We start from the raw sequence: 25046 nt of genomic DNA, 5'->3' as shown, positions 1-25046 counted from the left end.
ATCAGTTGTGTAAGGATTTCTCGGACATGTTGTTCTTGTTCCACGTTCAAAATGAACAAGGATGGCTCGTTTTTAGGCGATTTCTCACCTACTTTACTTGTGAATATAGATGACAGCAAATGACTTGAGGAAAATAAATAGGCCAAAGGAAAATCAACTTTTTTTCTGCATATATAACTTTATGTTCCTTGTTTAATAAATAAACTTGAATTTCACATATCATTGTTTCAACAATGGATTTCTTTGAAAAAAGTTTGTTGGCCGGAGCTCGAAACCCTCATAAATAGAAGGCATTACAGGAAAATCTTCTTGGCATGGTACATGATGCAACCCAACAGTGTACCAAAGCACAATATCCTTGTTTTTGATAGTCCTATTCCTGCATACAACACAAGATCAGCTTATATAATATCATTCGTCAAGTAAAAAAAAAAACAAGATTGGGCCAATTAAACATTGACTATGTACTAATCGATAATCATAAGTTCAAGAAATACACTTCTTGAGACCTATGTAACACCCTAGGCCGATCCCACGTGACAAAACACAGGAGAAATATTGGATATTTAAAGAAGTAAGCCTTAGACCTTAGCGAAGCATATTAAGCTATGTAAGCGTACCTAGGTCCAAAACAGACAATATCACTAGTTTGATGTGTTTTTACATACTAAATTTACCTGAGGCTCCATATTGCTACGCCATCATCTCCGTGACTCCTATCAGCGTAGAATCCTCCAGCCCATCTTTCTGATTTATTGTACAGTGTCACCCATAATTGATACTTGGTATAAGCTGCTTGACGTTGAGGGTAGTCATCATCTGATAGCAAGGACATGGCTGGTCGACTTGGTATTAACCGATAAGACACATCATTTCCAACTTTTGTCTTCTTATTTGAATTTACAATCAACAATTCAACTGGTTCTAGTCCTAAGTTTGTTTTAGCCTCACTTTCTGTTTTCATAGTTTCTTTTACAACTTTCCAATAGCTCTTCCTAGGTGAAACGTTTCGCTCCTTCACAGTCGTAGTTATCAATTTGGATTTTACAAATGAATTATCAGTACCATCAACATCAACATCAAGGTAGTAAGTAAGGAAATGATCATGGTTCACCGCAATTGTGTTTTCTGCTACAAGGGTCCCGTAAACATCCTCTGTTATTTGATTATCGTTCGTATATTTCACAGCCTTTGTCTCCATAACTCCAGTTAAACTTACCTGCATAGACAATTCAATGAATAAAGATAGCAAAAGAATTAGAAGGATTCATACTTAACAAGCATAACATCTTAATTTTCTTACTCCAACTTTGATAGTTCCACTTTGTTTGAACTCCCAATCAAGTGTATAATCATAATTTCCCACTGTTGCTACCATTCTAACAACCAAATTAACTTCTTGCTGTCCCTTAGTGTTCTGCAAAAAACAAATTATTTATGTCACTAGACGATCGCGATAGTTAGTATATATGCAAAATGTTTGATTTGATGCTTACTGTATTTCCTGGTACTCCATTTTCTGTATGCCTCCAAGCAGCATCACCAACATATCTTTCAAATATGCATATCACGTTGGGTACTTGCACTACCCCTCCTTCTGAATCAGCCATATATCCAACCATATACACTGCATTGCTCGGACAATCTAGCAACGGGACAAGACTACTAGCAGACCTTCCAAAACCAAATTCACCAATATCCATGAAAGTTCTGTAATACCATTCGAATGTAGGATCCATGTAGGGCACAAATGTCTCTGATACATGACCTCTATAGAGCACACGTCGATATTTCTTTGTTGTAGTATCAAATACAGAAGCTGTAGACACGATCGTTCCTGCTCTCGTGTTGAATCCAACATGAAAATCCCAATTAGCCCATTTAACTTCATTGCCTTTGATGATAATCCTGCTGGTATCAGTGTCATTGCAAGTGACTGATCCCTGGCTCGATGACTCGAAAATAGCACTCTCAGCTTTAGGCAAGGGGACTCTGAATCTATCTATATATTTGATTATCTTCATAGATTCAACATCTACTAGTGTAGTGATCCCCTCAATTGGCCTTGCCCAAAAATTAGTTGTCCCTCTTCGATAAAAACATGGCACGTTAAGAACTCTTCGTGTCTTTGGCTCCCCGAACCATCCAGCTGGTTGTGGTATGCAACTGACTTCTGATATATTCAAACCCCTTCTCAAAATTGAATCTTGCAATTGATGATTCCTCAATGTCAGCCTGCTGGATCGTATAATGTCATCGAGAGTAATTGGAGGGTAACCGTGGCCAGTATACACATTCTCTGATATGATAGCGCGAGTGGACAAGTCCACCACTACTTCATAAGTCTCACTATTTGCACGAACCACTACCCTGGCTCGACGATAAGGAGAAACAACACGTTTATGCTTATGCAAGGACATCCAATGAAGGACATCCTTTTTATTGGGCTCTTCAAGATCAACAAAGTGAAATGTTAAATTGGAGAGGGAACTAAAATGAGACTTTTGAATAATGACTCTAATTTTGTTGATCTCAGTAGGGCTAAGAGGGTCTAAAGGATGATGGCATTGGCTTCTAGTGAAACAGAACAAGAAAACAATAACAAGAATTGGAAGAGCCAATACTTTTATGAACTCCATAGAGAACTTGATAAAGAAATTGTGCTTTGACATTCACAAACTGTTTGCACATATATATTAGTGTGTCTTCCATATTTGATTATTACTTTCTTGGAGGAAAAGTTTTGGACTTTTATAAATCACAGATCTATACTTCCCACAATAACATAATAACATCCACAATATAATCGTTTAAATATTGAGGCTCAATATACTTTATTAATTTTTTTTCTTTGTTGTTTGATTTATCATCACTAAAGGTCTGTTTGTTTGCTTCCTGTCGACATCCCGTTATTTGATTCCCTTATGTGACGTCATTTGATTAGATGCAGAGTTTAAAGAAAGAAAAACTTTTAGAACTAGTGATCTAAAACATGTCATAGACATTTATGCGGCTATAATAAAATCATATTATTTAAGTAAAGCAAGAAGTTTAATGTTACATTATTTCTAAATATCTAAAGATGACATTCTTTTTTGAACAAACTAAAAATATAACCGAGGCACATAAAATGGGACCAAGGGAGTATATTGTAGGAAGATCTTCTTTTCCTTTTATATTCTAATGGCTATATAATATTGCACAATCATGATAGCTTCATTTAGCATACACTTGGTGTACTCACTTAAAAAAAAAAGCTTATCAAGAAGATAAAAAGCAACCAAACTCATTCAATACAAGTAATGGAGCAATGCTTCTTGATGTTTCTTGCATTGAAAGCTAAGAATGCTTTGACTTGTTCTTTAATAACTTAGTACAACTCTTAAACATGTCATGATATTTGTGTTACTATAACATCATGTCATTAAAGGTAAAACGAGAAATTTAAAGTTAAACCATTTTTAGATATAGAAATGTGTCAGTCTTTTTGAAACCAACTAAAAATAAGTACAAATAAAAAGTGTCATCTCAGTACACGAAGCATCCCACATTCATGTCATGGCGTATCATGACACAATCATCAATAGGTAACAACTTTACCGTTGCTTCAAGACTGGTCTTGGAAAGAAAGGAATACATTTTTTTTAAACTATTAAAAGAGGCCAGATTATAAAACAATGCCACTATCCACATGATCCATCTGGACATGGATTATGCTTAAAGATATTTGCTGGCCATAGCTTTAAGGTTGTTTGTTTCAAAAACCTCAAGCATTGATATTTTTTAAACCAGGCCTCTTTTTTTGGTTGAAGTTGAACTTCTAACTTCAAATACCAAAGAAAGAATTTGCATAAATAGGGTACATGTGTATTATCATTAAGCAACATGTGATCACAAATATACCTTATATCAATAAGAGGCACGAGATTTTGAACTTTATGTTTTCTAAAATTTAGAATAGCGATATCAAATGCTTATCTACATTTAATTTTGTAGCATATTAAGTGATACTATAATTTACACCAAATATTCGATCGAACTTGTAAATAACTCTTTAGCTCCCATTTTGATATCAATCTCTTGTTATTCACCTTTAGTAACGGAGTTTATAATAACAAGTAAGACCAAGTTTTTGAGGTTGCTATTAGGGATCAAAACCTAAATTTTGACCATGTAATTTATAGTTGTGGAATTTACTAGTCAAAAAAATATAATAGAAAATTTTCTAAAACAATTAAAAATACAACATCAATATAAACATTCTTTATACCATCATATATAAATAAAATTCATCTTAGACATAATATACAACTTTCTATCAAGAAGCAAAAGGGAACAAAGGCATATGCTTAATAAAAACTTACAACATTATCTAGGTGAAATTTCACCTAAATTTCCACAACTCAATCTTAAATGATCGAAGAAGATTCAATGAATCATTTTTAATTCATAAAAATAAGGAGAAATAGAGTGAGCTATGAAATTTCAGTTACATTTATCATAACCAATTTATAAATCGTAACTAATCAGAACTATGTACAAGCAATAAATCGTACTAGTCAATTACAATTTATAAAATGTGTTCCTCAAAAGTAATGTTTAAGTTGTAGTAATCAATTGATAAATCACATTTAAAAACTATTACTACTACTATTTATAATATCAAAAGATATAACTCTACTTCTCGGGAGTCATTTTTGATAGGAAGCTGGGGAAATATTTAGCGCGAATTGAAATTAGTTGGGTCAAAATAGATATCGAACACCAGGGTGAGAAATAAAAGAAAAAGTTACTTCTTGAGAGTCGTTTTTGGCAGGAAGCTTGGAAAGTTTTTTGCTCGAACTGAAACTAGTTGGGCCAAAACAGATACTGAACACCTGAGTGGGAAACAAAAGGAAAAGTTACTTCTTGAGAGTCGTTTTTGGCAAAAAGCTTGAAATTTTTTCGGCGCGAACTGAAACTAGTTGGGCCAAAACAAATACCGAACACATGGGCGAGAAACAAAAGAAAAAGTTACTGCTCGAGAGTCGTTTTTGGCAGAAAGCTTGAAATTTTTTCCGCGCAAACTGAAACTAGTTGGACCAAAACAAATACCGAACACCAAGGTAGGAAACAAAATAAAAAATTATTTCTCGAGAGTCGTTTTTGGTAGAAAGCTTGGAAATTTTTCCGCGCGAACTGAAACTAGTTGGGCCAAAACAGATACCGAACACCGGAGCGGGAAACACAAGAAAAAGTTACTGCTCGAGAGTTGTTTAAGGAAGCTTGGGAAATATTTTGCACGAACTGAAACTAGTTGGGCCAAAACAAATACTGAACATCGAGGCGGGAACAAAAGAAAAAATTACTTCTCGAGAATAGTTTTTGGTATGAAGATTGGAATTTTTTTTGGGTAAATTGAAACTAGTTGGGCCAAAATACATACCGAACGCGGGGCTGAAAACAAAAGAAAATGTGACAAGTTACAATTGTGAAGGCAATTTAGGTGTAATTGCATCATTAAATGCTAAAAATTTGCAATAAGGTTTGTTTTTCTTTTCTTTTTACCTTGTCCTTAGAGTTTTTGTTCTGTACTGAAAAATACAGCAGGTGTCTGTTCATATATACAACTATGCCGATGAACCAAACCAAATTTTCCGGCCAATAGCATCGCTTTTCCGGTGAAATTGGCAAATCGCGAAGCTTTCCGTCCAGGTAATGATCGTCGATTTTTCACTCACTTCTGAATTTTATCACCGAACCGGAAATTTTCTGATGTTTTGTATCTAAGGTTGGGATTTTTGTTGTTTAATGTTTCAGATCTGTCAAATGTTGAATAACTGAAGGTAGAATTTGGAGTTTTGAAAAAAAAATTAATGTTACTTTGCGTGAGATTTTGAGATTGCATTTTGTATTAACATATGAAGATGGAGGATAGTGTGAGATCAGGGGGTGGTGTACTGAAGAAGAAAAGCTCTTCTGGTTGTTTAATTATTAAAAGGAAAGATGATAGGTTGGGCATTGGAGGGATCAGTTCTTCAGGGGCTTCACAGAAGGTGAAGAACAGGCCTATGTTTGTGACAAATGAGTATGAGTCGAGTGATGAGATATCAGAGTCAATTCAGCGAAAAAATGGTCAAGTTTTTAGTAATGGTTCTGTTTTTTATGGAAGAAGTGGTGTTAGAGATGGTGAATTTGGTAGAAATATGAATTTGTCCAATTTTAACAAGCATGAAGAATGTGATACGAAAATGCAATCGAATGTGTATGGTGATGATAGATTTAACATGGTTGAAAGAAGAGGGGGTTCGAGAGAGTTTGGGATTGAGTCTACAAGTGTAATGGTTGAGAAGAGGAAGCTTTCGTATATGGATAGTTCAAGTAGTTTTCCGGGTAGTAGGTCAAAGGGTGATGGCAATGGATTTAAGAGAAGGTATGGTTTATTAGAGGATGGAGTGCATATGCCCATGTCATTGCCAAGAGAAGCCTCTCATGAATCAATCAGATTGCAAGGGAAAAATGGGGTATTGAAGGTTATGGTGAATAAGAAGAAGAAGATCGACTTCAGGCCCAAGGAATATGATCCTGTGGAAATTGAAGGTAGAAAAGGCTCTTGGTCGGCAGATGTTGTCAAGAGGAATTTTCAAGTCCGTCCATCCTTTTACTGGGGTCCTAAACAACCTGAAAAGCAACCTTTGTTGATTCAAACAGAGGGAAATGAGCTGAAACCACAAAAACCTTTGTTGGGTAAAAGCACCCACTTAGTGGCCTCTGAAAAAGATGAGACTGATACGTCACTAAAGTTGGCACCTCCTAGTTTGCAGCCTGCTAGCTCAGCAATACGTGTGCTGAAGGAAGAAAGCAGGCCCTTGGCGTCTGAAGATGTTACCCCTGCTAAAAGAAAAGATGGAAAAGTGAATCGAGGTGGGAGCACTGAGAAGCAGAAGTTGCGAGAACAAATAAGAGGAATGCTCATTGAAGCTGGATGGACCATTGATTATAGACCAAGAAAGAACAGAGAATATCTGGATGCAGTGTACATTAATCCTAGTGGAACAGCCTATTGGTCAATAATTAAGGCCTATGAAGCATTTCAAAAACGATCGGAGGTAGATTCAGGTAAAAGCAAACCTGATGGCAGCTCTTGTTCATTTGCTCCAATATCAGAAGATTTAATTAATAAACTTACCAGGCAAACACGGAAAAAAATTGAGAAAGAAATGAAAAAGAAAAGAAAAGACGATGACCAGAGACAAGATCCTAAACAGACTTTTGTGAGGGAGTCTGTGTTGGGCATATGCAGTGATCAGCGCGAGAAGAAGTTCAATAGCTATATAATGAAGACAGATAAGTTGCTGCAAGGAAAATTGCATGCATCAGACCAGGAGAGTGGGGATAATTCAAGTGATAACTCATTGCAGGCAAGGAGACTTAAACAGGATATGGCTGGAAAAGCATCTGTTGGAGTTGCTTCTAATTCAATACATGGAAGAAAAAGTAAATTAATTGGACGATGTACATTGCTGGCCCGTCATTCTGACAAGGGGGAAAATTCAGATAGTGATGGATATGTTCCATATACTGGAAAAAGAACCTTGTTGTCCTGGTTGATTGACTCCGGAATATTGAAGTTGAGACAGAAGATTCAATATGTGAACCGTAGAAGGACAACAGTAAAACTAGAAGGTTGGATCACACAAGATGGTGTCCACTGTGGTTGCTGTAGTAAAATCCTTCCAGTTTCAAGATTTGAGCTCCATGCAGGAAGTAAACGGCATCAACCATTTCAAAACATAGTTTTAGAGTCTGGAGCTTCCTTACTAGAGTGCTTGGTTGACGCATGGAATCAGCAAAAAGAGTCTGATCGCCAGAATTTCTACAATATAGACATTGATGGTGATGATGGTGAAGATGATGTTTGTGGTATTTGTGGTGATGGTGGTGACCTTATCTGTTGTGATGGTTGCCCATCAACTTTTCATCAGAGCTGTCTAGGAATACAAGTATGTATCCATCAGAATATGCTCTCTTTACCTCACTGCATTTCATATGTATCATTGTTGCTCTGTATTATCAATTTATCAGGGCTGGAGCCACTGTTATAGTTTCGGGTTCAACCAGTAGTGTTGGCCCAAAACCTGTGTTTGTATAAAAATTCATTTAATATGTATAGATAATCTATCTAGAACCCAGTTTGCAAAAAACATTGTGGTGCAGTTCTCATAAACTAAAAATCTTAGACCTGTCTCTGGATATCGTCATAGTTCTCCACACACTTCATCTTTCCTTTGTGTGACGTTAATTATTGTAACTTTTGTACTGATATTTACCAAAATGAAATTTTAAGCATGTGAATTGACTTATACATAACTTTGGAACTTTGTATCAGAAGAACTTTTGAATTTGATCAATGAGGCAAAGCAGGAGAAAAAAAGAAATCAGAGGTGGAAAGGGGTTCTTTTTTAATTTCCGTTTATTATCTCTGTCCTAGGGTAAAAATAACAAAAACTGGTAAGAACTTTTTAGTTTTGAATACCCAAGGGTGTGGCCTAGTAGTCAATGAAATGGGTTGAGAACTATGGTCTATGAGGTCTCAGCCTCCCAGGTTCAAATCTCATCAGAGACAAAATAAATTAGGTGATTTTTCTCCATCTGTCCTAGTCTTGGTGAACATAGTTACCTAGTCTTGGTGAACAGAGTTACCTGGTACTTGTAGTGGGTGGAAGGTGACAAGTGTATCATGGCATTAGCCGAGGTGCGCACAAGTTGGCTCAGACACCCCAGTTATTATAAAAAAAAGACCTTCTTAGTTCTGATGCAAGTCCTCAGGTGAATCCATTCCTTTGCTTTTTCTAGATTTCTCTGGAGTAGGTCTGCACTATCCTTCTTAGCATTATATTGTCTTCATTGTCCATTTGTGGGATTATACTGGGTATGTTGTCGTTGTTATACTGTCCATTTATAGTTAATCAATAAACCTGCTGCTTCCACCCCATATGGACTCCTTAAGGGAGACTATAGAAAGGGGCCAAGTTATCTGATAAGAATCAGGTTACTTAAATAAAACCAAGAAAATAATGCGGAAGATATGCGAAATTTGAGAATGAAATCCCCAAATTTTGAAATTAAGTGCCAAGAACCCTTATTGATTTTAGCATTCAAATTTCAAACATTATCGAATTAAAACTAATTATGATACTAATAGGGTCAATTTAAGAACTTAAATATAAAGGTAATCTAGACCCCTATTTTCTAAGAAATTAGAGACAATAATTGGTATAAAACTAATTACCATCTATAATTACAAATAAGAACATAGATATCGAGCTAAAGAATTAATCTTACCTCATAAAGAATTGTTTTTATAAGATTGTAAGATAAATCCCAAGTAGCCACACAGAAAGGTGTAAAGAAGAGAAACTCTCAGTTAATAATAGTTATGTATCTAAAAAAACAAATTCATCCCTATATATATAGGGGAATACTATCCCAAGTAGCATGAGATTTGAATCCTACTTTTATGAAAATAATAATTAATAAAACCTAACTAGGAAACTTAAAACTAGGAAATCATATAAAAATAATATCTAAATTCCTATCCTAAGAAAATATGGAAAAGTTGCCAAAAAGGTCACCACCAAAATAGTCACTTGCATGTGACTTTTTCCACCCAACTTGTGTGAGAATTTAAATTCTCCTTTGGGCAGAAATTTCAGCCCCTTTTGGGCCGCAATCTTCTTCCATTTGGGTTTGGACTTTTTTTTTTTTGACACAGGTAACTGTTTCTATTTCTGTAACACAGTACATCCCATGTACTGAAACCATATTTCAAAAGATTTCAGAATCTACAATCCTATCCTTATAATGAGTCTAATACATCAATGATAGAGACAATATCATTAGAGTATATCTGGTTACACCAAATACATAAAGTCAAAATTCATTTTGACTTGTTGTATGTATGCTCTGTATTATCAAAAACTCTAAGGTTCCTCTCCTTCCATATTGTCCACCATATAGCTGTAGGTACAATTCTCCAGTTGTTTCTGTTCTTAGCATGTACTCCTGCTTCTTCCCAACTATGTAATGCTTCTGTGATTTTCCCTGGCATGGACCAAGATATGTTTTTGAGATATAGGAATAATCTCCAGAGTTGACTTGTAACCTTGCAATGTATAAATAGATGGACCACTATTTCTGCAGTTTCCCCACCGAAAAAGCATCTGGAACATAAAGGGATCCCCTTTTTCATCAAGTTATCTTGTGTCAGCACTACTTCCTTAGCCAATAACCAGGCAAAGCAGGCTACTTTGTGTGGGATTCTGGCTTTCCAAATGTGTTCCCAAGGCCATCGGAGTATCTGCTGGTTTGGTTGGTTCATCTTCCTATAGGCTGCATTTACTTTAAACTTTAACCATAAAATGTGTAGCACTTGGCCAATTCTTCTCCACAATTCTTGTACTACTTCTTGGGCTCTTCTTCCATAATAAGCAACTTCTTGCTTTCCCACTGAAGCCCAATAATCTTGGCTTGCAACTCCTTAGCTTGAGACCTTGATGATGTCTTCTTAGGGCTTCTATAGCATCATCCTTGCCCATCGAGCCATATCATCTTCTTTACCTTGTAAACCAAAAAAAACAAAAGAAGAAAAAAGTAAAAGAAAGGAACCAAGTCACAGAAGACTATCAATGATAAAATAACTCTAGGCAATTCCTGATCCATGATCTTCGGTGTAAACTCTGTCAGCTGACCATCTTCTGACCAAAACTCTTCAGTTAAATTGATCATTGAACTTTTCTATAGATTAACCGTATTCCCGTCCCTCCATCTAATGAACTGTTTAAAATTGTTCATTGTGTCAACCACAATATGGAAGACAAAAGTCCATTACAATTACCATGTTAATGAACATTTTTTTTTGAGATTGGTAACTGTTTCTATTTCTTTAAATCAGTACATGGGTTGTACTGAAACCATATTTACATAATGAACTCTAAAGGCACTGTCCTATCCCTATAATGAGTCTAACACATCATTGATAGAGACAGTGTCATTAGAGTAGATCTGATTACACCAAAAACACAAGTTAGAATTCAATTCAATTTTACTTGCTACATATTACTCTCCCTATTTTCAAAAACTCTAAGATTTCTCTCTTTCCGGACAGTCCACCAAATAGTAGCAGGAATGATTCTCCAGTTGCTTCTGTTCTTTGCTTGTAATCCTGCTTCTTCCCAATATAAGGCCTCTGCAATTCTACCAGGCATGACCCATGAGATGTTTTTGCGCCTTAGGAATAGACTCCACAATTGGCCAGTGACCTTGCACTGGATGAACAAGTGATTGACTGTTTCTGCAGTTTCCCCGCAAAAAAAACATCTTGAACACAGTGTAATCCCCCTCTTCATCAAATTCTCCTGTGTCAACACCACTTCCTTAGCCAGTAACCACACAAAACAGGCCACTTTGTGTGGGATCTTGGCCTTCCAAATGTGTTTCCAGGGCCATTTGGATTCCTGCATAATTGGGTGGTTCAACTTCCTATATGCTGCACTTACTTTAAAAGTCCCAGTGCTGTTCCCCAACCACTGCAATTTGTCTTTTCCTGCCTCCAAGCCAATAAATTGTTCAATGACGCTGAAGAATTCTGTAACTCTTGGAATTTCCCAATCATTGAGGTGCCTTCTAAATATAATATTCCACCCATGAGGTGTCCATAATTCAGCTATTGTATTTTGTTGCTGAAGAACCAGAGTATGTATGTCCGGGAAAGGTGTCTCCAGATTTCCTGCTTCATGCCAATCCTCCTTCCAGAATCTAGTTTTAGCACCATCTACCACTTTAATCTTGGTGTTTTGTTTGAATTCATCCCATAGTGATCGGATGGATTTCTATAAACTAACACCATAGGGAGTGGTAACTTCCTTTGTCATCCAATTGTCACTTTCTTCATATTTTGCTTTTATGACTGAGCCCCATAAATTCTGATCATCGTTGGAATACCTCCAAAGCCACTTCATTCTCAAAGCATTGCTTTGATTCTTAAGGTTCTTGATCCCTAAACCCCCAACTCTCTTATCATTGATCACTTTTTTCCATTTGACTAAGTGGTACCCCTTCCTTTCCTTGTTTCCTTGCCGCAAAAACTTTCTCCTGATGCTATCCAACCTATTAATGACACCTGGAGGAATAGGAAATAAAGACATTATTTTTAGGACTTTATTTACTTGCCAAAAATAATTATTAGGACGATATTTTCTTAGGGAAGTTCCATCTCTATCCAGACATATCAAAGAATTCAACACATGAGCTTAAAGTAATTTACTTATATCATGTTTGTGAATCTGATGACAGATGAGCTTTTTCTCTTACTCTTTATTATCATGCTTTCCAATTTGAACCTATAACATAATTTTCATTAAGCAGCAAGGCATTTACATACTTCCTCTTCCTCTTGGTGCAGATACTTCCTACAGGCCTTTGGCATTGTCCAAATTGCACTTGCAAATTTTGTGGGGCTGCTGGTAGAAACCCTGCTGAGGATAGTGAGACAGTAGTCCACAAATTTCTTTCTTGCTGCCTCTGTGAGAAAAAATGTAAAGTATACTTCTCTGGAAGTTTTTGTACATTAACTGGTCTACATTGGAGCTGGATTCTTAGATTTCTCTTTGCAGATCATAAATCATGCAGTTTGGAGATGAATGCTTTACCTGCTATTTCCAATAATCCATCTGGTACATTTTGTGGGAAGAAATGCCAGGAGGTAGTCTCTTATTCTGGTTGTGAGTTCTTTTTCTTTATGGTGTATAACATATTAAGATCATGAAGCAGAGGTATCAATTAGTGGAAATTATTTGAGAAATAGTGTGCAGTCAGCCCGTCACTATTAGTAACTCTACTTTTAAAGTATGTTCCACTTTTTATCCCAGAGGACTCAGCATAAGCTCCTATGCACTATTTTCACTATCATTCACAGGTACAAAACTGTTGAAAAGAGATGGTAGAATAAAACATTTTCTTGTACTTGTCAGAGGATTTACTTTGAATGGCCAAATCTTCTCTCCTCCTCCTTGAATACCTGCTTGAATGTGTAGCATGATTCATCTTCTTTGGCATCTTTCTGTTTCTCCAGTGATTAGTGCACTTTAATCAATTTTAGAAATTGAGAGCTTAGCAAGAAATTCAAGAGAAACAAAAGGAAGTGAAGGTAAGATGCTTTCTTGTGGAGTCTAGACTTTTAGGTGATTGACATAATTCAACCTGTTGCTGCATAAGTAGAAATGTATAAAATGGAGCCATTTGCAACTTATCAATTGAATATGAGCTCAAGGAGTTTAAGTCTACCCTCCTCTTGACTTCTTGTACTTAGATTTCTTGCTGGTTTCTAAAACATCCTGCAACTGTAGGCATTGAGGATTAAATGCGAGAAGGTTGCTTGAGATGGTTCGGACATGTTCTGCGTTGACGTATAGATACACCGGTCCATAGGTGTGAAACTATGGTAAGCAAAGGCGTTAAAAGGGGATGGGGTAGACCTAAAATCACATGGAAGGAAGTGGCATCAAAAGACCTTCAAATGTTTGGTATCAATGCAGACCTAGCTAGAGGTAGGGCACAATAGAAGAAAAAGATCCATATAGGTGATAACTACTAGTTGAGGATAAATTTTAGACTCGTATGGAACTTTTATATTATTATTAGTATTTTTTAATTTATTTTTTGATAACCGAGAAATCCGTATGACCCACCCTTTGGACCAATCACAACCTTCTAAACTCAGTGGATAATGGGCCCGCCCCTCTACCCTTCTCCACTAGGCTTCGCTTTGCATGGTGTGGGGATTGAACTTGCGACCTAATCCACAAATCCTCCACCTTTTGCCACTTGAGCTAGGCCTTGGAGGCATTATTATTAGTATTTTATATATAGCCGATTAATATTTTTCAGTTTTATTTTATTTGTTATGATGATGATATGATATGAGCTTAAATGAAGAAATGAGTATTCATATAGCCGACCCTAACTTGTTTGGGATTGAGGTGTTGGTTTTTTTTTTTTTTAAAAGTAGCCGTAGTAGTAGTTGTTGTTGTTGTTTCCTCATAGTGATCTGAGAAGTGTGAATTTTCCTTGATAGTTTGTGTTCCCCAAATTTCTAATGCTATATTACATCTAATACTTCCCCTATCTTAAATGGCTGTCTTATAAAAATAAATGATATCTGTCTTAGGATTCTGAATATATTCATCATCATTCTAATAGTTACAACATGTAGTGTCTAAACCATCTGTATTTTATTTTCAGAAAATCAAATATATCTGTTTGATCTTTTTCCAAAACTAAGTCAACTGACTGTTGAATCGAAATAGTATAATCAAATTCTGATAGAAGGATTTACAGTTTAAGATGAAATCTTGGCAACTTTGTCATTTACTTTTTTTTTCATGCAATTATGGTGAAAGACTGTTTTCTATATATGCGCTTCTCTTTTTTTCCTTTTTTTTTTTTTTTGCTTTTCATTGTCTGCCTCATATCAGAGTTGGGATCTCCCATGGGATTTGTATTTTAATGTCTTTTCTTATTGGTCTTCTCTTGTTATGCAGCTGTATGACCATTTACAGAATATTCTTGGTGTCAAACATGAACTTGAAGCAGGATTCTCATGGTCCCTGATTCAACGAACAGATTTGGACACAGATACTTCTCATTGCCCCTTTCCTCAACAGGTGGAGTGCAATTCTAAGCTAGCTGTTGCACTGGCTGTTATGGATGAATGTTTCGTGCCCATTGTCGACAGGAGAAGTGGGATAAATATTATTCACAACGTTCTCTACAACACTGGGTATGCAGTTTTTGTAGTTCTGTCTAGTGTTTTAAAATTGCCTGATATAAAATTTATGGATGCTCATTATTTGTTTAACCTGAGAAGGAGAGCTGGCTGACTGATTTGATTTGGCCATTTTGGTTTTCACATATGATCTTTCATACTTTATTTTGTTGTGAGTGCAGTTTCTACATTGGGTCCATGAAAGTAACATTTGTAACTTTATATATATATATATATATATATATATATGTTTTTGAAAAGTCAAAGCATAGAATTTTGGTTTATGTTTTCAGATAGGCTATTCAATCTTTTTAGAAATTTGCAATTGTACCTTTTTCTCTTGATGCCTCAAGATAATGTGTTTCATCCTTACTAGACGCATCATTCATCTTTCATTTTCACGTCTAAGTTTGTATGGCTGACTGCTAGGACGAAGCAGTGCAGAGCATTTTGATTGAGAAGGGAGGCTTGCACTGTTAATAATTGAGCATCCTTTGATCTAGGTTGGTGCTCAGAGGAATAAACAACAACATACCCAGTGTGATCATAAGATGCTCAGTGGAATAAAGAAGAGAATTGTGGCATTTTAGGATTATTTTTCTGTTCTTTAATATTTTTCTTCGTCCTTTCTATTTCTCCTCAACTTCATGGAGGAAACAGTGCATTCTATTCATTCGTCATCTTGCCCATGTACACTTCCTTGAAACACAGTGATCCTCCTAAAATAATGTTTTAAAAATAAATCATATATCTTTTCCCTCCCACTGTCTTTTGCTTCTTTCCTTCATCTGAATTTGGTTTTCATTACTGAGTCGTAATCTGAAATTGTTCTCTTTCCTCTGAAGCTCAAATTTAAGTCGGCTGAATTTTCGTGGCTTCTACACTGCAATTCTGGAAAGGGGTGATGACATAATATCTGCTGCATCTATACGGTAGGATGGATTGCTCAAATTGTTAATATGTTACTATGCGAGTTTGTTTTTCAGATCTGAAGAGGTTGGGCACAAGATATTATGGTGTGTTGTTTTAAAACTAAATAATTTTAGATTTCTTGCAGATGCAATGGTGTTCCTTGCATACATGATTATGATCTTTGATAAAATTTCATTGTTTTTTTAGCACATGCACTGATTAACTGAACCTGTCTCATCCAACAAAGCATCCTTTATTGGAGTTGGACTGTATCTGTCTCATCTTTTTTTTTAGGTGTAGCTATTGGCTTCAGATTACTGGCTGAAGGAAATTCCTTTTTGGTGTCGTAACCTTATGAGTGCTATCTAGAATGATGATTGCATGTTTTTTAACAAGTAAAACTCCTAGCTGTTTAAGGGGACAATTTAAAGAGTTTCTTTTGGTTAACTTTTTATTCCCGACCTTAGCATTCATGTAGAAATGTAGCGGAACTCTTCTAGTCATCAGTTTCTCAGTTTTACTTAGTTGTTAAAACTTGCTTTCCCTTTTTCTTAAGCGTCATCTGTGCTTGTGCAGTGTTTATTCATGCCTTACCAATCAGTAAATAGTGTTTTAACTGGTTGTCTGTTAGGATCCGTGGAACTCAACTTGCAGAAATGCCATTCATTGGGACCAGGAATATATATAGGCAGCAAGGGATGTGTCGTCGACTATTTGATGCTATTGAGACAGTACGCAAATTACTATTGCTAATTATACTTTCTTTATTATTCTATTTCTTTCTGCAATTTGTATGCATATAATTTTTTCGAAGGGTAGCATATCAGACCCACTGCTGACGTTTCCCATGTTCCTTTATGTGCATGCTACTCCTATAGTAAATTGTTTTGGTAATTCATATAACTGAATATATCGCAGAGGGGAGTATCCAAATTTCTTTTCAGGGCTGGCAGTTTCACTCTTCCGAACTAATATATTGACAATTGATTCATCCTTACTAAAGTAGCACAAAATTTATCAAAGCCTACACCTATATTTTGGAACATTGTCTGCAAGAAATATGTCAAAGAATGTGGCTTTAGAGAAGTGTAAAATGGTGTAGGACAAAAGCTGTCTCAATTGTATTCACTTGTAGTATTTAGAATTATTAGAAGATCTTTCAAGTTTTTAGCTGAAAGCACATATATTTAGCTTTACTGAACAGTTATATTGTCAACTTGAGTAACAGTAATATCGTTGTGAAACAAGAAATTCCAATGATATAGCTTAGGTCGTTGTCATCTTGTTTTCATTTCCCACTATGAGGTTTAATGTTGTCCAACCTCATAAGGTTTATTTTTTATGAATGCCACAAAGGTTATGTGAATGCCATGTCTGTTCTAATTGTCCTGTGCATCTGTGCAAAATTTGTTCAGAAAATGCCGACAGCATGTTCATCACCTGCATTGATTATGTTTTGTATATGCCGTTTATTATTAGACCAATGGTTTTTACATCTTCCATCCAGGTCCTCTCCACTTTAAAAGTTGAGAAGTTAATCATTCCTGCTATATCTGAGCATCTGCATACCTGGGCCAAGGTTTTTGGATTCGATGAACTTGAGGAATCAAACAAGCAAGAAATGAAATCCATCAGTATGTTGGTGTTTCCTGGTACAAACATGTTACAAAAGAAGATACTGAAGAAAGATGTGCAAGAGGGTAATAGGATAATTATATATTCCTGTTTCCTCTTTGTTTTTCTGTAACATTTTGCTTTTTTAGCTAAGAATATCTTTTCTATCGGTATTTGTGACTTGGACTTGTACTGGATTTTCTGCAGCTTGTGTGTTACAGCAAAGTCATCCTCCATCGCCTGTTTTGGTTGAAAAAAGGGATCAGGAATCATCTCTCAGGCGTGCCAGACATCTGCATGATGGCGTATGTGTGAACATCGTCGAAAAACCTGATGACAGGTTTGGTCCAATGGATTCTGACTCTCCAGTTTCTGACGTTCAGTTAAGTGATAGCACTGTGGTTAGAGCACAAGGTGGTTGTTGCAAGTCAGACACCCAAGTTTCCAGTAAGGAGGTGGAGAAGAATTTTGCTGAATCAGCCACAAAGTGGATGCTCTCTTCTCCTCCATCTGGCGCAAGTGACGGCAGGCCTGATACTGAAGATGCAGCACTAGGTCCTGCAAACATTCTCAACTCTGGTATAGAGCCTATCAATGTAAAAGTTTAGAAAGAAAATGCACTTGTTATAAGTTATAGCACCCTGGTCTTGATTCATTAGCTGAAGTTTCTTCTGGGAACATGTCGGCAGAAAAATAGCTTGAAGATGCTTCTGATAGTTCTGTCCACTAATAACAATCGGAAAGATATTTGGGTGGTTTCTGTAGATAGCTGTTTTCTAGACCCTGCTGTCCAAAGTGCTTGAAAAGAAGTCAGCAGCAATAGACATGGTTTAACATATACCTTGACCCCTTGTGGAATTGGCAAGGCCCTTACAGTCTCACTCAGTGTAATTAACCAAAGCATATATGATGTGGTAATGAGCTACATGTGGCTCCAAAACAAGCTTCCGATTCTAAATGCACTGGTAATGCAATTTATGAATGAGGGCAATTTGGATTCCTCTTCAGTTTATGATGGAAGTAATGTCAGAATTAGTGCCGAAGTTTCTTTTCATAAAGCTGCAATTCATTCATCAAATGAGACCTCTTGATGTGGTTAGGCAAAAATCATTGAAGTAAATGTGATCTGTTTCTTGTTCTGCTGATGCTTCTGCACAACTTGGTGGTGATGAAAAGATTGAGAAATATGCTTTTGTTAGTGTTCTAATCCTACTAGTTATGTTGTTTGGAGCTGTTTGGGTTGGTTTTCTGTTGAACTGATTCTTGATGCTTCCTTCAGATCTTTGTCTCAATTGTGCAAGAGGCTGTTTGTAGCCGGGTAGACAAAAATTACTCCGCAATGGTATTGGTCTAAATTATATGCTTGTTTCCATGTGATCTAGATCTAGGTGGAAGTTGAAATCAAGTTGGAAGGCTATTGCAACTTTTGAGTAGGTGCATTGAGCAACACAGTGGTGGTGTATGTGATGGCGTGACGAGAAATGAATTCAATTATTTTGTTGGAACATGTTTAACAGCGCTAACGTTTCTTGTGTTGCCGTCTAGACTGATTATTACTTATACTATAGTTAGTCAGAAGTTGCTTGGGTGAAATTTTTGGAGAACTCTGCTGACTTTATCGGTAAATGATATTCAAGGTCCTTGAGATCTTTGAAATTCATCATTTCATCCACATCTGGTTCAATTTTTGTTTCTCTTGGAATGCCTTTTTCTGATGATATGAAGCAGAAAAAACTAGTGTATAAAGTATTCATTACCTAAAATTGTTAAAAGGATGTGGATGTTGAAATCTTTTATTTAAAGATTATTTGTTGGCATTGCCAAAAACATTCTCATTCATATAAGTTTTCATTTTACATCGTCTTTGTCTTCACATTGTTTTCTCGGAAACAATTTCTCTCTCAAATAATTTTTTTTTTTGAAAGGCAATCTATGCGCAAAGCATTTTGTGTTTATGCAAGGCCGGGAGACCACTTAAGGAATTGTTTTCATTACTCAAACTTGTGATCCATAGGTCCTTGTGATCTATAGGTCATATGGAGACAATTTTGTCATTGCTTCAAGACTTATCTTATTTTATACCTAATTACATTATTTTACAGTCACTAATGTAACAAATTCACCGCTCATTGGAACTCATACTTGAAGGCGGTGAATGTGATGACTTAGCCAATTATAAGTGTTCTTGGGGGCCAAAGCTGTTAAGTCATAATCCAACACACGATAGATTAGCGTTATTGGTTTTTCAACCAAGCACGATGACCAATTGTGTAATCAACGGTTCTCTCGTACTAGGTTGAATTATTATTGCGACATTATTATCAATAGGGTTAACCCAATTTACGTTTTAGATCACAAGTCTCAAAAATAGTTTTTCATTAACGCGATTTTTTAAAAAAAAATAAAAAAAATTAAAGCAATGATGTGTACCAAATTGAGTTGTAGCAAAAGTTTGAGGGTCAATTTATAATTGTATATACATATACTTCCACTCAAAATAGGACTTTACATTGCTTTCCACAGCAAGAGCTAGAAACTGGGCTATCTTTCTCTTTTTTAGCCCAAATTATTCACTTTATATTTGCTCAAGATGTTGATAATCTGTGCAATTAAGTATTTGTTGAACCCCACAAGTATTTTGTGTTCAAATGTGTAAGAAACTCAATCCAGGCCATAGTAATCATTGCCTACAAACTGTTTGCTAAATTGTCTCAAAGAAGTTTGAAGCCAGGACATTGATTTTCATCATCAGTCATTTTCATTTTTAACCCTTTTATGCTGTGTGGACTGATTCAAGATTTAGTTTTATGGGTTCCTACAACGACCTCAAGTTAATACTAAGTTCACCCTTGGTGTAGAGTTGTTACTGATTGGATTCTTCGATGTCGCTCGTGTTCTTGAGAAGACAACTAATTAACTTGTCTTGTATACTCAATTCCCAATGTAACTTAAGAATATGTTCATACTCCTCAAGACCCACAAGAGCTAGTCAAGCAAATGATTTTTTCGTGGAGGATAGTAAACCACGTCCTGCTGCTGCAGATTTTGGTGGTGGGGTTTTTCATCTTTCGCCATTGTATAGGGATGAGAAATATTTGTTGAAAGATTGCAGGATTGAACTAGTGGATAATGAAACTTGGAGTGTGTCCTCTGGCTTAGCTGAAGTGTGGAGAGGAAATACAAATGTTGCTTCGAAGAAAAATCCTTCATTTAGTCAAGAGGACGAGATTGATGATGGGGTGGCCAGTTATAATGATGAAGATCCTGATTTTGACGATATTGAGGATTTGAGGATACGCGGTAACTTGTTTTACAAGCTTGATAAAGATTCCAAGGAATATGAAGAATATAAGTTCGATTTCCATAGAAGGAATAAGAACAAGAATAATGGAAATGACTGTCCCAAAGAGAAGGAGAAATCAAGTAACGTTTCAGCTTCTGGGGTCGAGAAAAGCCTAAAGGGTATAGATGAGAAGAAGCAAAGCAACAAGGACAAACTGCGCTGTAACTCTGAATTTTCAGTGGACAGAATGATGTTAGATGATACGAATAACCTTCAGGATTTTCAGCTAAAGAGGTCAAGAGTTCCAACTTTTAATCAGCTTACTGCCCCTTATCATGAGCCGTTTTGTTTGGATATTTTTGTCTCGAAAGGTTCGGTCAGTGCTAGCATCATCCATAGAGCTACTAGCAAGGTCGTTGCTGTGGCACATTCTATTTCCAAGGATATGAAATTTGACTTGGGATCGACAAAGAATAGAGCTACTTGTGCTGCTGTTGGGGAAGTTCTGGCTCAAAGAGCCTTGGCTGATGATATTCATAATGTAATTTATACACCAAGGATGAGGGAGAAATTGGAGGGGAAACTTGAGATTGTTCTTCAGTCCATTATTAACAATGGCATCAATGTGAAGGTAAAGATTAAGCAGAGGAAAACCAAGAAACATGGCTTCCACCGCCCAACAGCTTAGGTGGTTATCCTATATTACTATTCATCAAGGCAAGAATGTTGTATGTATCATCCTCATGGCTTTCGGTGAAACTTGATTTAGGAAAGTGAATCAGGTCTTTTGCTATAGAAAGTTGCTTAATCGGCACACTGACAAGGAGTGGAATCATGCAAGATTCAATAGTTCGGTACTAGTATTTTGACAAATGCGGATGAAATTAAAAGTGACAAGTTTTATCAATCCTGACAAGCTTGCAAACAGAGCAGCGTAGTAACTAGATCAAGGTTAGAAGTGCATTACCCTTTTTGCAAGATTGCAGAACATTTCCCTAAATTCATTGTTAAATCGTTGGAGTAGTTACAATAGTAGTTACAAACTTAGGAATAATTCTTTTATTTCCTGCATTTTGTATTCTTTTCGTGAGAAAACATTGCTGTTAATGTAGAAATCTGGTTTACATGATAGCTTTATTTGTAATTAGTATGATAAATCGTCCAAAATATTTGGCGATTTCTAAATAGACAGTCTGAGACCTTAGCACACCTTTTATCTATATAGGATCAACAAAATTTTTTGTTGATCCATTTATTTGTTCAAATGCCTTATGCAGAGATGAATTAGTATATTTGTGTTTGGTTTCATGCTCCTGAAGATAGGAATCAAGGTGAGCTGCTGTGTGGTCATACTTCGCTGCAGAATGGGGTGTCCAAAAGAAAATACTGGCATATAATCATAGTTGAAATGGCTTATGAGCAAAACAATTTATAGCAATAAACCACACATACTTTTGCATTGAATTGCTCAAGAAGTAGAACATCTTGTATCAGTTTTACATCAGTCAAAAATGGAATAACAAAAATAGGGTCGCCGTCTTCATGTTCAATCATCGGCAGTTGCGAGTTGCAGAGACAAAAGCTCTTCTTCAGGTATGACTCTAATATGGCAATCTGATCTTGGATAAGCTGCACATAGTAATGCATAACCTCTCTCCACAACATCATCACTTAGCATACCTTCACTTTGATCCACATTCCCACTTAGAAGCTTTGCTGGACAAGTCATGCACACTCCTAGCTTGCAGTCGTACGGTACGGACATGCCAACGTCAAGTGCCTTCGACAAGATTGTCTCATCAGGTTCAACTTCCAGCTCTGTAGTTTTACCTTCATGTTCTACTATTACTTTATGAGCTCGAACTACACTCAATACTCGACAGTTTTCTGTTCTCCTGACTGACCAGGGATTGTTTAACTTAATAGCAGCAAGATTGTCTTGTTTTCTTGATGGAATGAGAGTGAAAGATGGAGAGGTTGTTAATTGAATTGTTGCCATGGTGAGTGAGGAAAATGTAAGAGTTAAGGTTTTGTTGGTGTGGATAAGATGTGTTGATGAGAAGATAAGGTTCTTTTGGGAATTAATTGGTGGAATTTTGGGCTGTGTTTGTCTGTATTTTTTGTTACTTAAGTTGTGGAAATTTGGGCTGTGTTTTGCTGGCCTTTTACCAATTTGGGCTATAGTGTTGGTCTACTTATTGCCTTTAGGAAATTATCTTTGCAAACAAGTTAGACTCGGGTCAAACGTTTGCTCATATATGTTCAATCTTACCGACAAAATATTAGATTGTCGTCTAGTTTTTTGCAATGACTTACAAAAGTTTTAGATTGTGGTCTAACGTTTTCTCATAAGATCTTTAATTTCTTCAAAATAGATCTTTATATCATAGTCTAAAAGGTCTATAAGTTGGATGAGAAATTTAAAAAATGGTAATTTACTAAACATCATGGCAAAAAATTCACCTTGGAATTTCCTTTGATTTAAGTTTTGAATAATTTTGTATATGGTTTTGTAAACATGTTCTGGATCTGCTTATTTGATAATGTATTTTTTATTATAAGGATGAAATAGAAGTTTAAACATAATTATTTTCAAATATAGAAATATATCATTTCGTCCCTAAGATTTAGAAACTAAAAAGAAAATAATATCAATATATGGGGAGCTCTAGCTTATACTCTTGTCTTAACTATTGTACAAGAACAAGCGTGATATTTCCGCGGCATACCAAAACATCCTTCCCTCCGTACCCTCCACGACCGTTCACACCTTTCGGCACCGTTACGATTAGCTCCCCGTCCGCAAACACAACCGTAGCCAGCTCCGGTTTTGCGGACGCAGGTAACCTAAATCTCCACGTGTCCACATTCAATTGGTCCAACATCAGTAGCTCCGCTTCACCACCATTTCTCACTACTATCTTTGTAATCCCTGGATGAATCTCCACTGTTTGCGCCCTCACATTACGAATATTTTCACCATGCTGCTCGATTTTCGCCATGAAGCGGAAGAATTCGGGGTTTTCTTCCACCTCGACATCCGCGTTGGACGGGATCGGTAATTCAAGGACTTTGCTGAACACGTGAGGCAGCTTCCTGAGTTTTTTTATGCTGTTTGGTGCCATTACTACTATTGTTGATCAGCAAGATTGAGTAGAAGAAGAAAAAGAAGTAATTGGAATTAATGGTAACGTCTTGTTGCATGGACAAAAAAAGATGGACCATCGTGCACTACTTGTAGGTTACAAGAGAATATTTTGTTTTGTTTTTTAAAATTATTCGATATTTAAAGCTAACTGATTGAATTAATTTAGATTCTCCTCGGATAGTCTCTCCAAGTGAGTAAATCGTTGTCTACCAAATATTATTTCCGTTTCAATTCAAATCACAAGTTTTAAAAGTTTTTTTTTTTTTTAAATATCGTATCTGATCAAATAACGTCACATAAATTGAAATAAGATAATAGGCTACAAATGACCTCATGAGAACCATTCGATATTCAAAAGCATATTAGCCAGATTAATCCAGATTCTTTCCGAGTAGATCTACTAAAGGGTAAATATTATTTTACCACATAATTCTTTCTTGAGTAGATCTACTAAGGGTAAATATTATTATGCCATATAATTTTTTATTTCGACGATTCGATTTAGACACTTCTAATTAAAGATATAAAAGTTGTAATCATCTTACCACACTAGATGATGAGAATAAAGTGACACGAATCTAAATCTTGATAAAATGGAATCATTTTAGTGAATGAATGGCAGGAATTGTATGTTTATTATTCCCTTTAAAAAAACAACCGTTTAAATTTAAAAATAATTCAACTTAAACTTTATTTATCATTAATTGAAAGAAATTTTGTAGCCACATAAATATTCAAATGTTTTGTATTTTTCGAAACAACCTAGTAAAGGTGCTCCTGAGTCAAGAGATTATTCCCCCTAAGTAGAATTCTTGTAAGTACGTCTCTGAAACGATACTCGTTGCCTATATAGGTTTGATTTCACTTTTTTGGTGTCACAAAATAAGAATCCAAGATTATCAAAGCTTTTCATGAGTATTAGTCCATGAATTTTACTACTATTAATATGACTTATCGACTTTGTTTTAGCCCAAATTTTTATAGGTCAATTCGAAACAATCTAGCTAACGATACTCATAGCCTCTACGTCGCTTTATTAGAGTTTCGGGGTTACGACAAAGTAATTCAAGATTATATGTATTAATTCATGAATTTTTCGGAATATGATTGACAGACTCCATTTGTCCTCAAATTTTATGCTTCCATTTGAAACGACCTAGGAAACGATATTCATTACCTCTAGAGGGTCAATAGTGCTTCTTTTTTTTTTGAGTTTCAGGGTCACAAAACTAGATTTTTGTATGTATTAGTCCATGAACTTTTTGAAATATGACAGACCGACTCTG

At 36.0% G+C, this 25046-nt stretch overlaps 5 protein-coding genes across 6 annotated transcripts; 2 read left to right on the top strand and 3 right to left on the bottom strand.

The window, feature by feature from the left end:
- Nucleotides 1-150: 150 nt before the first annotated feature.
- On the bottom strand, nt 151-2654 carry LOC125859734 (primary amine oxidase 1). The gene is made up of 4 exons (XM_049539548.1): nt 1497-2654; nt 1304-1417; nt 678-1219; nt 151-379 (listed from the first exon to the last, which is right to left on the bottom strand). The coding sequence occupies exons 1-4, from the start codon at nt 2637-2639 to the stop codon at nt 220-222; spliced, it is 1959 nt and encodes a 652-aa protein (XP_049395505.1). The 5' UTR covers nt 2640-2654; the 3' UTR covers nt 151-219.
- A 2886-nt stretch (nt 2655-5540) lies between these two features.
- Nucleotides 5541-19165, top strand: LOC125858011 (uncharacterized). Its single transcript, XM_049537675.1, has 9 exons — nt 5541-5694; nt 5800-7982; nt 12443-12575; nt 12654-12742; nt 14580-14818; nt 15649-15735; nt 16347-16446; nt 17223-17415; nt 17537-19165. The coding sequence occupies exons 2-9, from the start codon at nt 5901-5903 to the stop codon at nt 17935-17937; spliced, it is 3324 nt and encodes a 1107-aa protein (XP_049393632.1). The 5' UTR covers nt 5541-5694; nt 5800-5900; the 3' UTR covers nt 17938-19165.
- Nucleotides 19166-19852: 687 nt separating this feature from the next.
- Nucleotides 19853-22055, top strand: LOC125860039 (uncharacterized). 2 transcript variants are annotated; one of them, XR_007445804.1, is made up of 2 exons: nt 19853-21563; nt 21932-22055. XR_007445804.1 is itself a non-coding variant. In XM_049539933.1 (1 exon), the coding sequence occupies exon 1, from the start codon at nt 20212-20214 to the stop codon at nt 21298-21300; it is 1089 nt and encodes a 362-aa protein (XP_049395890.1). In that variant the 5' UTR covers nt 19853-20211; the 3' UTR covers nt 21301-21843. The 2 variants fall into 2 exon arrangements, 1 of the variants encoding a protein (XP_049395890.1); XM_049539933.1 differs by lacking the exon at nt 21932-22055 and having other exon boundaries at nt 19853-21843.
- LOC125860040 (ferredoxin C 1, chloroplastic) lies at nt 22024-22702 on the bottom strand. The gene has a single exon (XM_049539934.1). It carries the CDS (start codon nt 22609-22611, stop codon nt 22159-22161), a length of 453 nt encoding a protein of 150 aa, XP_049395891.1. The 5' UTR covers nt 22612-22702; the 3' UTR covers nt 22024-22158.
- Nucleotides 22703-23034: 332 nt separating this feature from the next.
- LOC125859967 (uncharacterized) lies at nt 23035-23801 on the bottom strand. Its single transcript, XM_049539828.1, has one exon. The coding sequence runs from the start codon at nt 23735-23737 to the stop codon at nt 23303-23305; it is 435 nt and encodes a 144-aa protein (XP_049395785.1). The 5' UTR covers nt 23738-23801; the 3' UTR covers nt 23035-23302.
- Nucleotides 23802-25046: the final 1245 nt, after the last annotated feature.

The sequence above is a fragment of the Solanum stenotomum genome, chromosome 3, assembly GCF_019186545.1.
Source record: "Solanum stenotomum isolate F172 chromosome 3, ASM1918654v1, whole genome shotgun sequence".
In the NCBI taxonomy this organism is placed as follows: domain Eukaryota; kingdom Viridiplantae; phylum Streptophyta; class Magnoliopsida; order Solanales; family Solanaceae; genus Solanum; species Solanum stenotomum.
The sequence above is the reverse complement of the archived record's forward strand: the minus strand, read 5'-3'. Positions and strand labels throughout refer to the sequence as shown.

Coding starts and splice junctions, on each gene's coding strand:
- LOC125859734 (XM_049539548.1), bottom strand. CDS start 2,639: ATGGAGTTCATAAAAGTATTGGCTCTTCCAATTCTTGTTATTGTTTTC. Junction 1,418..1,496: donor ATGGAGTACCAGGAAATACA/GTAAGCATCAAA, acceptor TGTTTTTTGCAG/AACACTAAGGGACAGCAAGA. Junction 380..677: donor GTAGCAATATGGAGCCTCAG/GTAAATTTAGTA, acceptor TGTTGTATGCAG/GAATAGGACTATCAAAAACA.
- LOC125858011 (XM_049537675.1), top strand. CDS start 5,901: ATGAAGATGGAGGATAGTGTGAGATCAGGGGGTGGTGTACTGAAGAAG. Junction 16,447..17,222: donor TATTTGATGCTATTGAGACA/GTACGCAAATTA, acceptor TCTTCCATCCAG/GTCCTCTCCACTTTAAAAGT. Junction 17,416..17,536: donor GAAGAAAGATGTGCAAGAGG/GTAATAGGATAA, acceptor GATTTTCTGCAG/CTTGTGTGTTACAGCAAAGT.
- LOC125860039 (XM_049539933.1), top strand. CDS start 20,212: ATGTCGCTCGTGTTCTTGAGAAGACAACTAATTAACTTGTCTTGTATA.
- LOC125860040 (XM_049539934.1), bottom strand. CDS start 22,611: ATGGCAACAATTCAATTAACAACCTCTCCATCTTTCACTCTCATTCCA.
- LOC125859967 (XM_049539828.1), bottom strand. CDS start 23,737: ATGGCACCAAACAGCATAAAAAAACTCAGGAAGCTGCCTCACGTGTTC.